The 13,544-nt window shown below is 28.6% G+C and overlaps 1 protein-coding gene across 1 annotated transcript; it reads left to right on the forward strand.

The window, feature by feature from the left end:
• Nucleotides 1-6,983: 6,983 nt before the first annotated feature.
• Nucleotides 6,984-12,544, forward strand: LOC126847208 (uncharacterized). Its single transcript, XM_050587344.1, has 4 exons — nucleotides 6,984-7,493; nucleotides 7,592-7,727; nucleotides 8,458-8,620; nucleotides 12,319-12,544. The coding sequence occupies exons 1-4, from the start codon at nucleotides 7,389-7,391 to the stop codon at nucleotides 12,476-12,478; spliced, it is 564 nt and encodes a 187-aa protein (XP_050443301.1). The 5' UTR covers nucleotides 6,984-7,388; the 3' UTR covers nucleotides 12,479-12,544.
• Nucleotides 12,545-13,544: the final 1,000 nt, after the last annotated feature.

Consider the following 13,544-nt stretch of genomic DNA (forward strand, 5'->3'; position numbering starts at 1 on the left):
CGGACATAAACAATGCGGTGCATTAAAAACAAAAAAAAATAATCAAACACATCCACATACTATATATATATATATATATATATGTATTGAACAAAAAAAAAACCGCTCGCAATAATTAACATCTGCCCGCGTATGAAATGATAATAATTATCGTTGTTAATGCAAACTAGTTTTAATGTGTTTGCCACACTCATCTCCCTCCCCCTCCCTCTCACCGTCGTTTCATCCGTACATTTTTATTACAATATAATAATTCGCATTAACATGGAAAACAAGGTATTCGTACGTTTACAGCTTTTGTACTTAACAATAAAAAAAAATATATATATAATATATATGTGAACCGTGTAACATAGCCAACATAGCGACCTTCGATGTGTCTTACGCGTATTGGACTCCAATCTCCATCGTTTCACGATCATTTCCATTCTATTCGACAGTGTCTACTCCCTTTTTATTGTATTACTACAATAATACATTGTCAAGAGGCGACTACGATAATGTTCAAGTCGATATTATGTAAACTACTTATTGTGTAAACGGAGTACCATTCGTGGACCAAATCAACGTAAGACGAGGGTTGAAAAATGATTGCACAACACACTATTACGTTCTATACACGCGTTGAATATTGTAACGTGCTATTATTGGATATTAAACTAATAACCATTGACGATGACAGAGCTTTGTTTCAGACATATTCAATGGATGACCGATCAGCCTTCTCCTAAAGTAATGTCAAACGTACTATTGAACTGACAAAGAGTTGTTTTCGAACGATGTTTAATCATGCGAGCCCTGATAAAACATTATATATATATATATATATATATATATATATATAGTGTTTACCTTTTTTTTGGATACATCATAGATCATTTGAATAAACACACGGAAGAGATGTCCCAACCAAATTACAGCTCAACAGTCAAATGACGCAACAAATTTAACAACCGTTTAGTTTAAGATGCTAAAATGTAACGTTGTAAACTAAATTTAGTAATTACTCTGTCTAAGAAAGAAACAAGACATCGTTGAAACTAAAAATATTTTTTATTGAATAAGTGTTGAACATTACCTACTGTTTTCGGAACATTTGACAAAAGGGATATTTTTTACTTACAAAATATGTCTCAGCAGCTGCATTTTTATGAAAAATGAGAAATTTAAGGTTTCGTCCGAAATTAAAAATGAGAAATTTTTTTTAAAATCTACATTACACATAAATGATAGGTTAATTAATAAGTTTCTATAAACATAGGAATCTTCTTAGACACTGGATATCATTACAATTTAAACTTATATATTTTGTCATCTCCAACACTCAATTTGTATAAATGTAAGTTAACTCTAAGGTTGTTAAGCTCCTACGATAAAATCTCCAAAAAAATTTGTCGGACAAAAATGTTTAATATCATTATGGAATTCTCTTTGCTATGTTAATAAATTAGTATTGAGTATATACGCAAATTTTGCCTTATGATAAAACATCTATCAGAAAATGGCCTGTTTCATTTCATTTCATGGTAAAGGTCAACCCTTTTACCATGAAATGAACGTATTTTCGGGGAGAAGGGGGCAGGTTGAACCCTTAACCCCCCCCCCTCCTTGTATACGGGCTTAAAAGGGTTGTGTAGCGTTCTATCTTAGTGACGATCGAAGAAGTATATACTAGAAAGGATGTCGAGTTCAAATTAAAAAGGAATGCTAGTGTTTATAACTTAAAAGGAGAGAACAATTAAAGATGAACAGAAGAGATATACAAACCTTTATACGAGATTAAAATCACAAAACCTATACTATACATTTTTACCTAATTAGTATTATCTTGTTAATTTTAAAATAGAGTATTGATCTTCAAACAAAATTGAAAATGCCACATAAGTGCTAAAATTGATAATCGTATTATAATACTTAATAAAACATGGTATTATGCCTTAAGGTGTATAATGAAATAGTGTCTATGATATAACATCACCTCAAAAGTTATTTTTTTTTATCTTAGTATAAACTATAAACATATTGAAATAATTATGAGTTAAAAAAAATCCGAAAAGACTGAGTATAAATTTTGATCTTTTAATTAATCTCAACATTATGTTCATGTAAAAATTATGTTTGGAGATACAAAATTCATACGTTATTTGTTATGGCACGACAAACTGGCATGTATAGCTTTCTTATAATTAACAAAACTTATTTGATAATTTACTCTCTTCTGATGATTCGTTTTTAATGATAAGGAAATACACTAGTTTTATCTATTATTGTATATTCAATATGCGTACTAATTACTATGATACATTTTGTCTATTAAAAAAAAATTCAAATTTTCTTGTATAATTTACTAAACAAAAATGATCTGTATTATATTTACATTTTAAAAATGTTTCTATGTAAACACAATCTTTATTTATTAATTGAGTACTTATCAATTTATGGTTCGATGCGTTTATCCTAACAATTAAATCTGACAATATAATATTTTCCACGACTACAAGGTGAATTAATTAAACTGGTCTGACATTGAAATCATTCGCGATTCATTTTATGTAATAACCAGTAATTATCTCAAGACATTTCTTTTATTAAGGGATTCAAATGTTAAGGTTTTAATATTATAACGTATCATGTAAAATAATAAACTTAAATCGCACTTTTTTTTCAACTTTAAAACGCAAAATTGTAGTTGCAAATTTTATAGTAATATACAATTAATATCTTAATTGGCCATCTATTAATTAATTAATATATTCCATATATTAAATATACCTGTATTATGATTATAATATATTATATAACCTATTATGTTTTATAAAATAAATAATAATTTCTAAAATTCAAACATTTCTATATAAAATACAATTAATATAATAATGTATTTTAGATTTGATACCAAAAAAATACATTATGCATAATGAATGTTTGAATGTTTATTAATTATGTAGTTTGATCGTTTTCAGATTTAACAATGTCTTATTTTTTTGCTGCTGTAAAAGATAGTTACTTTTTCTTTAAAGATAGAATTTGCAATGGGCATAGTAACATCTAAAATTTACCAAATTATTAATAGGTAATTTATTTATTATTAAAATATCAATAGATTTTGTATAATAAAATTAATATTTTTTAGATAAATATTTGATATAGCTAGGAAGTGAATAGGTTTTATTATAGATTTTGTTGGTTACTTTTTGTGTCTTGAAATTTGATATAACATACGAAATCTTTACTTATAATGTATTATTATACAGTATATTGACCGGAAATAGTAAGCGATTGGTTAATTAAAATACAAAAGATCTTCTCTTCTTCTTCCTCTTTATCTTCGCCTTACATGACCGAACCATCTCAACCTATTCTCTCTCATTTTCTTCGCAATTGATGCAACTCCTAGACTGCTCATTATGTATTCATTTCTTATTCTATCTTCTCTAGTCACTCCACTCATCCATCTTAACATTCTCATCTCCGCTACACTCATTCTCTGTTCCGTTTTCTTATCTACTGCCCAACATTCCGACCCATATAACATTGCTGGCCGCACTATCGACCTATAAAATTTACCTGTCAATCTTATAGGCATCCTTCTGTCACACAAAACACCCGACGCTCCCCTCCCTTCCACTTCATCCATTCATAATTAATTATATTTTCACAACCTCCTCGTACCCACCATCTTTCTGTACCAATGATCCTAAGTACTTAAACCTATCACACACCTATCATCACCCATCAAAATACAAAAAATAAATACAGTATTATCACGTGTTGATTTTTAATATGTTTTTCTTTTTTGAATCAACCTAACCTAACCTAACCTAACCGAACTTGAAATAGACTTTTAGGCTTTAAACTAATTTTGACGCTCCCAGTTATGAATTATAATAGTTCTGATATACTTGTGACCACCTCAACCTGTTTATATCATGGCCCAACCCTACTTGGCTGGCTTTTTTTGCATTTAATAATAACTGATAAAATTCCCAAAGTATTTAACTTCTTTTGTATTTTTCAGAGCGCTATAAACTTTCAAAACTTAAATGGAGTCGTATGTATTTTATTACATTTAAGAATAATTTACTTTTAATTTCGACTGATCGATAACCAGTTTTAAATAGTTATTTTTCAAAAAGAAAAACTACACAATTGCAATTATTTTTAAAGAAGTTTAATGTCTTATATTAAACGGATCACCTTGAAAAATGTTTAGATGCCCCATCATTGTCAGGTTCGGATAGAAATAGTTTGTATCACATTTGTAAATCTAACAAACCAATGATCAGCCTGGCCCCTTAGTGCTATTTCACTAATGTCTAAGGAACTGGTTTTTTTATATTGATTCAATAAAATATAAAATAACTAAAATAATCTGAATAATATCTATCATATTATTTTAGTGTGAATTCAAAAAGTAGATCCACTAAAATTACACTAAACTATTCATAAATATATTATAAATTCACATCTGATAAACCAGTCTAGTGGCATGGTGTACATAAACTGTTTGTTTTAATAACACTACTTATTCGTAGTCACTAACTAACCATAGAAACTAAGAAATTAATTATAGATAGCAAAAATAAAAAAAAAACATTTTTTTTTATAGTTTTTTGAGAGAAAAAAATGTTAATTAATAATTATTACAACGCGCTAGGTTTGAAGAAAACATGTTCAAACTATGACGTACTAATTGCGTAAGTAAACTAGCACTATTAATAATCTACTAAAATATAATTTAGTATTAAATACATTTGTCTACGACATTATAGACAAAATTATAAACTAAAAGGTAAAGTACAGTCATGTAACCAGGATGCTCTCGCATAATGAAAATTGTAAATATGACAGTGGTGTGTATTAGACGGGAGCTGTGAAATGTCGTCATAAGTTGAAGTTAGGAAAATATAACAAGGAAACAAAAGTTGTTAAAAAGCAATTATTGAAAGGGTTAAGCACAGTTAGGTAATTTTCAGGTTTTTGTTAGTGCAATATGCACAACATTGTATGAAAATATCAAGTACTAGCATGGGATGCAGTTAACGTTGCGTTTTCCACCTCACCGCACAGACTACATTGCTCCAATATTTATATATACCCACTTTTTTGGTTCACATTATTACACTCCACTAGTTTTTCATACTGTACTACAAAATTTAACTCTTTTTGTTTTGGAACACAAACCAAAATACATCTTGAATGAATCCGACCACAGATTTTCTAGTAACATCTAGATTTTATTTTTACTTTTTAAAAAATGTTATGATGCATGCCCATATTTACAAATTTACTTTTTTGACAACGTTTCGGAAGTCTTGTATCTTGCATCTTTAAGGCTGTGCTCTGGTATTTCTCGCAGAGACATGCTCTAAGGGAGTATTAAGAGGATATATAGGATCCTCCTAGGTGGATGTTAGGTAGATGGTTTCTTTTTGTACATCAAAAATACATTTTAAATAGGGGGGGGGGGAGTTAAAATTTAAAAAAAAACATTGAGTACGCCACTGGTTTCTTTAACCATTACGCGCTGACAATTATTGTCAGATGATTTGTTTTCTAAATCACCTCCGAGGTTTTAAACAACTTCCAAAACAAAAACCAGAACTGTTTTATTTTCTTTGTGCTCTTAGTTTAATTATCGCAGTGACCTACAATCAAGTGCAATTGTACAGCAACAATACGACACGGTGGAAAACGCAATAAGTTGATGGTTACAATAAGATTAATTTAAAAATATGTGATCACGTTAGCTTAAAATAAATGGGCCAATTTAATTAAAATATTATATTTTATAAATATGGACGTATACGATTTTCTAAGTAGGCAGTATTACAAAAACTATTCCTACAAGTGTGAATATAAACTTTTTTTTTTTTTTAATAATTGGTGTTTTAGGTGCTTGTTTCTTATTATTTTTTTAATTAAAAAAAAAAAAAATTGTGTACTTAAAAATTTGAAAAAATAATATGATAACAAACACAAAAACTGTTAAACTAGTATTCTAATTTAAATTGCGTTTAAATAAAATAAAAAGAGTTTTCATCGTTTGGTCGCCAACTAGTTTTTGTACTCAAAACATGACGTGAGCTGCAAAAAAAAATAGTTGTTCTATTATTAATCAATGGGAAAACCTCTTAAAAAAAAATCTTAAATTTAAAAGATGACATTTACTGAATCTGCGTGTTTTCCTATTGACTATTAATATTATTATTATTATTCGAGAACAAGTTTATTATTAATATAGTAATAATACAAGTTAAAATAAAATAAAATAAAAATAAATGATGTAATTAATTACAGCTGTAAATGCGTCATAAAAAATAAATAATACAAATCAGTTTTATAAGGTTTAACGTACATTGTTTTTTTTTTTTTTTAACAATAATATATGCGATCGGGGTTTTTACTTTTTATAATGTATGCGTAACGCCTCGAAAACCTCTGGATTGCAATTGTTTAGGTATCATATTTTAATGGAGCTAGACATTAATGTGCCAAGCTGTCAATAGTTTGCTTATTAATCAGGATTAATTTTGGAGGAAGCAAAACCGCTAAATTTATTCTCGTTATAAATCGCAGTGATAGGCATTTATTTAACTGTGTAATAACCTCGGAAATTAATCCCACTTGTGTTCTCTCTGGTTAAATATTTTGTTAATACAAATAAGTTACCGCTATATCGTTTTTCAATTAAATCATTCATGTATTGCGATTAATGTAAATTTGTGAATTCGTAGTTTTCAAAATCTAGTACACGAGTATGGCATGGGCGAGCTCAACGACGATGAGTCTTCTCGTAGGTTCTTTGCTTTCGAAGCTTATGATGTCCTCAGCGACTCCTATTGGCGGGACCTGTACGATCAGTATGGCGAAAGTGGCATAAAGTCTGGTGTGTTAGCCGACAATGAGAATAACATTAAGCGGTACGCTTATCACGGTGACATATTCCTTACGTACAAGTGAGTTTTTGTTGTTGTTCTAAAAAATTGGAATTTCTAGTTAAACGAGTAACATTAAAGAATTCCGAAGAAGGAAACCAACAGATAATGAGGAGACAGACCGTTAATTTATATACAATGGAACTTCTTCAATAATAATTCCCAACAATAAAATAATGTAGTTTTGCGATTAATATGATTAAAGAACCTGTATTGTAAAGATGAGTAACCTGTACTCATAAATGTCAGGAAAATAAATTGACTGGTTTAGGTTAGGTTAGGTCTTTTCTTTTGGAGATGAGACAAAAAAAAAACCAGTTCAACTTGAAGGCAAAATTTAAATTAACAATTATATAATTCATGGTTTACTTATATGTTAAGTAACAATACACGGTTTTCTTTTCCGGATAAAGATCAGTTTTTGGATCTACCAACCCGTGTGCGCATATAATGTCCATGTTGGCAATAAAAAAGGCAGTACCGAATCCTAGTAATCGTATTTTGGCTACGATGACACCAATTAAAAAGATTCCCCTCAGGTTAACACTAGAAGAAGTAAGTGTAAAGACTAAACTATTAAGTTACTTGATTAGTTGTTCATACTACTATATAAGTGAATTTTTATTTTAAACAATTGACTTTATACATTTTAGTTATTTTTTGGAACATTAAAGAAAATGAGTTTTACAACTGATGATGGGCTACAAAAAGTAATTGATGTAAAAGTACCATGTGGTATACCGGCTGGTTTTGAAATTGTAAAATATGACGAACAAAGAAACCTGAGGAGTATGTTATAAGCTAAATACTAATATCAATAGACATAAATCTGTTAAGTTACTTTTTAACTAGTAATTTAATAGAACTTAAGTTGTATTTAATTGCGATACTAATTACATAGCTATAGGATTTTTAACTCTTAAGCAAATATTTATTAATAATAAAGTATAATTATAAAGTCAATAAATTAGAATAAAATTAGAACAGGAATGTGAAATAGTAAAACAAGTAGACCCATTTATGTAAATAGGTAGATGTAGAGGTTGTAGACAAGTGGCACTTGAGTTTTTTCTCGTATTTCTAGATAATTTGAATCACATCAAGTTATTCATCACCTTATGTTTTGTTTTGTTTAAAAAAATATATATGTGTATGTATAAACATATATATACACTCAAACGGTCATACTTATATGGATACGTACATATTTTTTCAATTTAATTTTAACTGCCTTAAATGTACTGAAATTTGATTTTAATAAATACTCTTTAAGCATACCTATCTATTAGCTAATAATGGAAATTCAATTTTAATGATATTGTCACGTTTAAACCGATAACTCAAATTTATCAAAATAACAATTCCCAAAACATAACTTAAGTCCGTTTAATAAACAATAAATACTATAAACTATTAACATGTTAATTCATCAAATAATAATTAATTCATAATTATTGCCTACAGTAGATCATAGAGCAATCGACTTATGTACCTAAAACATTCTACTTTGTCGTTATAGTTTTCATCACAGAAGATTTACCGCACAAGACGTATGTCCGGGATGGAATGAACCTTATAAGCACATTTGATATATCAATGCAAGACATGTTATGCGGTGCTGAATTTACTATTAAAACGTTAGACCACAAACGTTTACACATTAAGATCACTCAACCGATTACGTAAGTTGACATTTTGCGAAATAGTAGGTACTTGTAAAAAAAAAATATATATATATATATATAACAGACAAGGTCATTGTGATCCTCAAGCGATATACTTGCAATCACTGACTCCCTTTTTCTTACAAAAAAATATTTAAAACTGAAAACGTGTTTTTACACTCATTTTCAAAAAACGTGTTATACTTACAATTGAGAAAAACGATGTTGCTTCCTGTACTATAAGATACTGGCCAATAGCCAATGTTAATACAAAAAAAAAACATTACAAGTTGCTTAAGACCTTTAGACAATTTTCAAACTCGCTTTCAAGGTTACTGTGAACGTCGTGAAAAAATGAACTATCTACCTAAAAATAGGTCTAATTATTGTTCTAATAAATAATAATTATTACACATTACAATAGGTACTACCGTAGGTATCGCTTTAACTATTTATCGCATTTAGACGGTACCACATTTTTTGAATTCACTCGTCATTATAATATTAGGTACATCTTTCAAAACTAGTCTGTCCCGAACATATCAAAATTCACTTATATTTTGAAATAATTCTTTAAAACTTGGCTAACTATAAAAAATATTGAGTCAAATTTAATTAAGATTTCAGTAATAGAATCGTTTTTATTTCATACGTCTTAACATAATGTTACTTGGGTTGGGTTGTAATTTAAATTTCTAAGGGAAATAAACCTACTGTTTTAACTCAAAACTAACACGTTTTGAAAAGTTTACCTTCAACTAGCGTACTTCCTCTATGGTGCAGTACTTCGAATTTTCCAAGCGTATCGAATGGAAAAGAGTTGATTTAGATAAGTCGACCGTAGATTTTACCATAGATTACAGCCAACCGTAACTAATGCAATGGATTTCATTTATTTTTCTATGAATATTGAAGGTGAGGCCTGAATCTATTTGGCATATGAACTTTTTAATAAACTGTATTAAACCTTAACTTATTTAACTTGAGGTACTTAACTGAATATTTAACTTAACACTGTATTGGTGGCCACGCGCCTCTATTATTTTGTTCATAGCAATATAGAATCTAATTTGTATGGATGTAACCAAAACCAATTTATTATACTCTCACCTGTTAAGTCCTTCGAAATGTACTGAATAAATTTACAACATGATACGATGCTATCGATTTTATTTAACATTGATAAACGTAAATTACTGTATTTTTATTATACTCAAAAGATATTCGAGTTTGATGATTATTAGTTTTATGGAATTCCTGGTTTGCGTTGTAATCAGGTGCTTAATTTTAATTTTTGATTTGTTCCGTTTTTTCGATACTTCCTTGACTGTATTACCCATGTGTAAATTTATTATTTGAGCTACAATGGATATACATCTACTAAGAAATATCTATTGAAGGAACTTTCTTTATTTCATTTCATTTCAATTTTTTTTATTTTTTGATAATTTTTTGCCTATTGGATTACGGTCTGAAAATTTGACTGATTCTATAATAGAGCTTGTGTGGTCGAACTTTATTTTATCAATGAAAACTATATTTGTTGGGTTACAAACATATTTATGCTTAAGTTATATATGTATACATGACTTATTACCATCTACAGATTTGTATCGAAGCGTTTTTAAATCACGTTCAGCTATAATAAATGCTAGAGAATTGTAGCTTTCCAATCCTAACTTGATGTGGACACATTGTGTACCCCCCTCCCTGAGATGGCTTTCCATTAAGTTATTTTCCTAATTTTTTTAAACCCACTACTTATTTGATGGTATTCTTCATAGATAATAAAATAATGGATAGGCCATGTCTACGAGTATATTAGCAACACAAAGGGTCGCACGCCGAAAGGGGCAGTTAAAGGGGAAGTTAAGGGGTCTTATCAATTAATGATATTTTAAAATGATAACAAATAAAAATTACAAACGCGAAACGTTTATTATTTAATAAACTTTTGTAATTACTATTTAATTTGTTTTATGAATATTGAATCGTATTGTGCATATTATGATAATATATTATTGTGATTACCGTCGAGTTTCGAAAACTGATATGACCCCTTATGGCTGTTGTAACCTTAAATTTTCAAAATGTTCATTCTTGTGTAATAAACTCCCTTGGCCTATCCATTCTTTTATTATCTATGGTATTCTTATTTAAAATATGTCTTAAAAACTTTTGATCTCCAATTTATATATTTGAGTTAATTATTCGAGCAGTTCCAGGGAATAGTGCTAAACAAAAGAATTCTTAACCAACTGACTAACTTTTTAGGCGTTACATAACTTAACATTTATAAAACTGAAAATTATCTTAAGGTATATAATTTTTCATAGTTGAATTATATTAATCCCGATAATATTAATAATATTACAATATATTGTTTATCCTTAGGTACATGCAATTAGCGTCTCCAAAAAAAAATGGCTTTTTTCAAATAAAATGTTCAAATGACAACTAAAGCTATTAATTAGTTCAATTTAATTGTGATTTTTTTGTTTTTTAATTATAGTTCAGATATAACTTACACATTTGATAATAGCCATACCAAATTGTCTGATTTAAATGTACCTAAAAATACTTCTGAATAGAACACTAACATGAACTTAAGATACCCATAACTTTGGAACAATATGGTATTAAAAAGGGTTTTTAACATTTTTGTATTTCAACTATTAATTACTAACAGAACATTCTAAAAAAATAAAAGGGGTTCCCATTTAAATTGTATAAGTTGATACCACGCATGCGCAAACTAGTCGTTAATTTTAAAATTACTAATCATAGTAAAGTATTATAAATTATATGGTATTTACCTTGTTAATCAGCATTTACGACACATGTTTTTTTTGTTGCACCGCGATGACTTGAAAATAAATGACTTAACTAAATAGGATATCGCCGACCATTGGCCACTGTTTAATCTACAATGTCTAATGGTTACGGTTATAATAAAAACATGATACTGACGTAGCCGTCATAATTGTCATTACACCTAGGTGACAACCGTTTTGAACATTGAAATATCGCACCAATGCAACGTCTCAGAAACACTTTAAGAATTAAATTATGCAGCTCGTGGACGTGCATAACATTTTAATTTCAACAATATTATTGTTTTGTTATCATTTAAAAACAAATGTACATATATATATCTATATAGTTATATTAATGTGCATTCACGAATGTGACGAAGGGCATAATGTTCGAAGTCTCACAATTTATTCAGTTTCAAAAACGAGATCTTTCTTGCGTGTCTCCTTGGGTGACAACAAAGTATTTGTTGCTTCCCAGCGAACGCAGCTACAATATAGTACAACAATATGATGGTGTTATATATATAAATATTTATATAACACCTTACAATGATTCACACTAAATTCATCCACGAAAATGATACATTTAAGTTGGGAACAATAAAACCATAGATGTGTAAAACAGAAATGTTAATTTGATTTGTTTGCGAGGATATTATTTAACTAATTATACACGAACTTAAGTAGATATAGAAAAAAAAATACCAAAATAAAATTAACCTTGAGCGTTGTGAAAAACTAGATTTAAACAACGATAGGTAGGGTTTTAAAAATAAAATAAATATCCGCGATTATCACATACAAATATCTGTAATTTTTAATTTCAAGGAACAAATAATATGATATTGATTTAATTAAATAGATATTCGATACACGTGCATTTTTTTTTTGTTCATATAGGCCAACGTATGTAAAAACTATTCACGGTCAAGGAATGCCGGGTTATGGTGATAAGAAAACTAGTAAAAGAGGTGATATTGTTTTAAAATTTCGGGCGCAAATGCCACCGTATATGCCTATAGAAGAATTAAACGAATTGGAATGGCCAAAGCAACATTAAAAAAAAAACCGTGCATCACCTGGCCATCGTGATCGGTATTCAGCGATGATTGATAACAATAACAGATATGTTTACCGTTCAAATAAAATGTAATTTTTTTTTTTTTTTTATTAAAAAACCATCAACATATACTGCAATATATTTCATTCTTAAATGTTACAGTAAAATCTCTTATAAATTAGCATTCACAGAGAGTCTATCCTTTTTTCCGTTTTCAAAAGCTAATATCTACTTTTTGGAGGAAAGCTAAGTATAAATTATTATTTCTATTTATCTCATCGCTGGGATAGTATATTAATTATTAATGTACCTACTTGAGAAAAGTGCTATAGCTAAACAGCTCACATAAATTTCATAGCATGACTTAATTTACATACTTTTCTTTTTTTTCTTTCAATAGATATAACGATTTCAATAGACACGACTCTTTCAATAGATTTACATTTGATTCATTTTATTAATTATGGTAATATATCTTCATAATGACAGTTAATTATGATATATAATCTTTGAATTTCTAAGATGATTATGTAACAAAATCATTACACTTATGTATACTTTGTTGAATAAAATATAAACGTTACTACTATATTTATGTAAATGGGTGAATAATTTAATTATATACAAATATACAACACAATATATACGCGACATTCGAATAAGGAACTTCTTTGGTATTTTTAAATTACAGGGTTTAAATTACAAATATAATAAATACGTTAATTTGTAACAAATACGTTCAGATCATTGCTATGCACAAAAACGTTTTCTGATTTTACAATAGTTTCCTGCTTTCATATCCTCGACATGGTTTATAGAATAGCGGATGGTAAAGTGGCTGTATCTGTACATAGCTTATGTGTATATTTTAAAATCAATCATTAGATGCCAAAAATGAAATTGTAGTTGGAGATAAAGGAACAAGAGCAAACGTTATTGATTTCTTGAATTATTGTTTAAAGTATACATGTAACAGTTAAACAATCTATAATGTAAAAATGATAAGCTTTTGGTTGGTTTAATTGCTTAAAAGTTAAAACAACTTCACTATTAAAAGCCACAAAGT

The sequence above is a fragment of the Adelges cooleyi genome, unplaced genomic scaffold (assembly GCF_023614345.1).
Source record: "Adelges cooleyi isolate 19-005CV unplaced genomic scaffold, UGA_ACOO_1.1 ACOO_flye_CR_arks_rails_tigmint_CR_PRNA_9, whole genome shotgun sequence".
Taxonomy (NCBI): domain Eukaryota; kingdom Metazoa; phylum Arthropoda; class Insecta; order Hemiptera; family Adelgidae; genus Adelges; species Adelges cooleyi.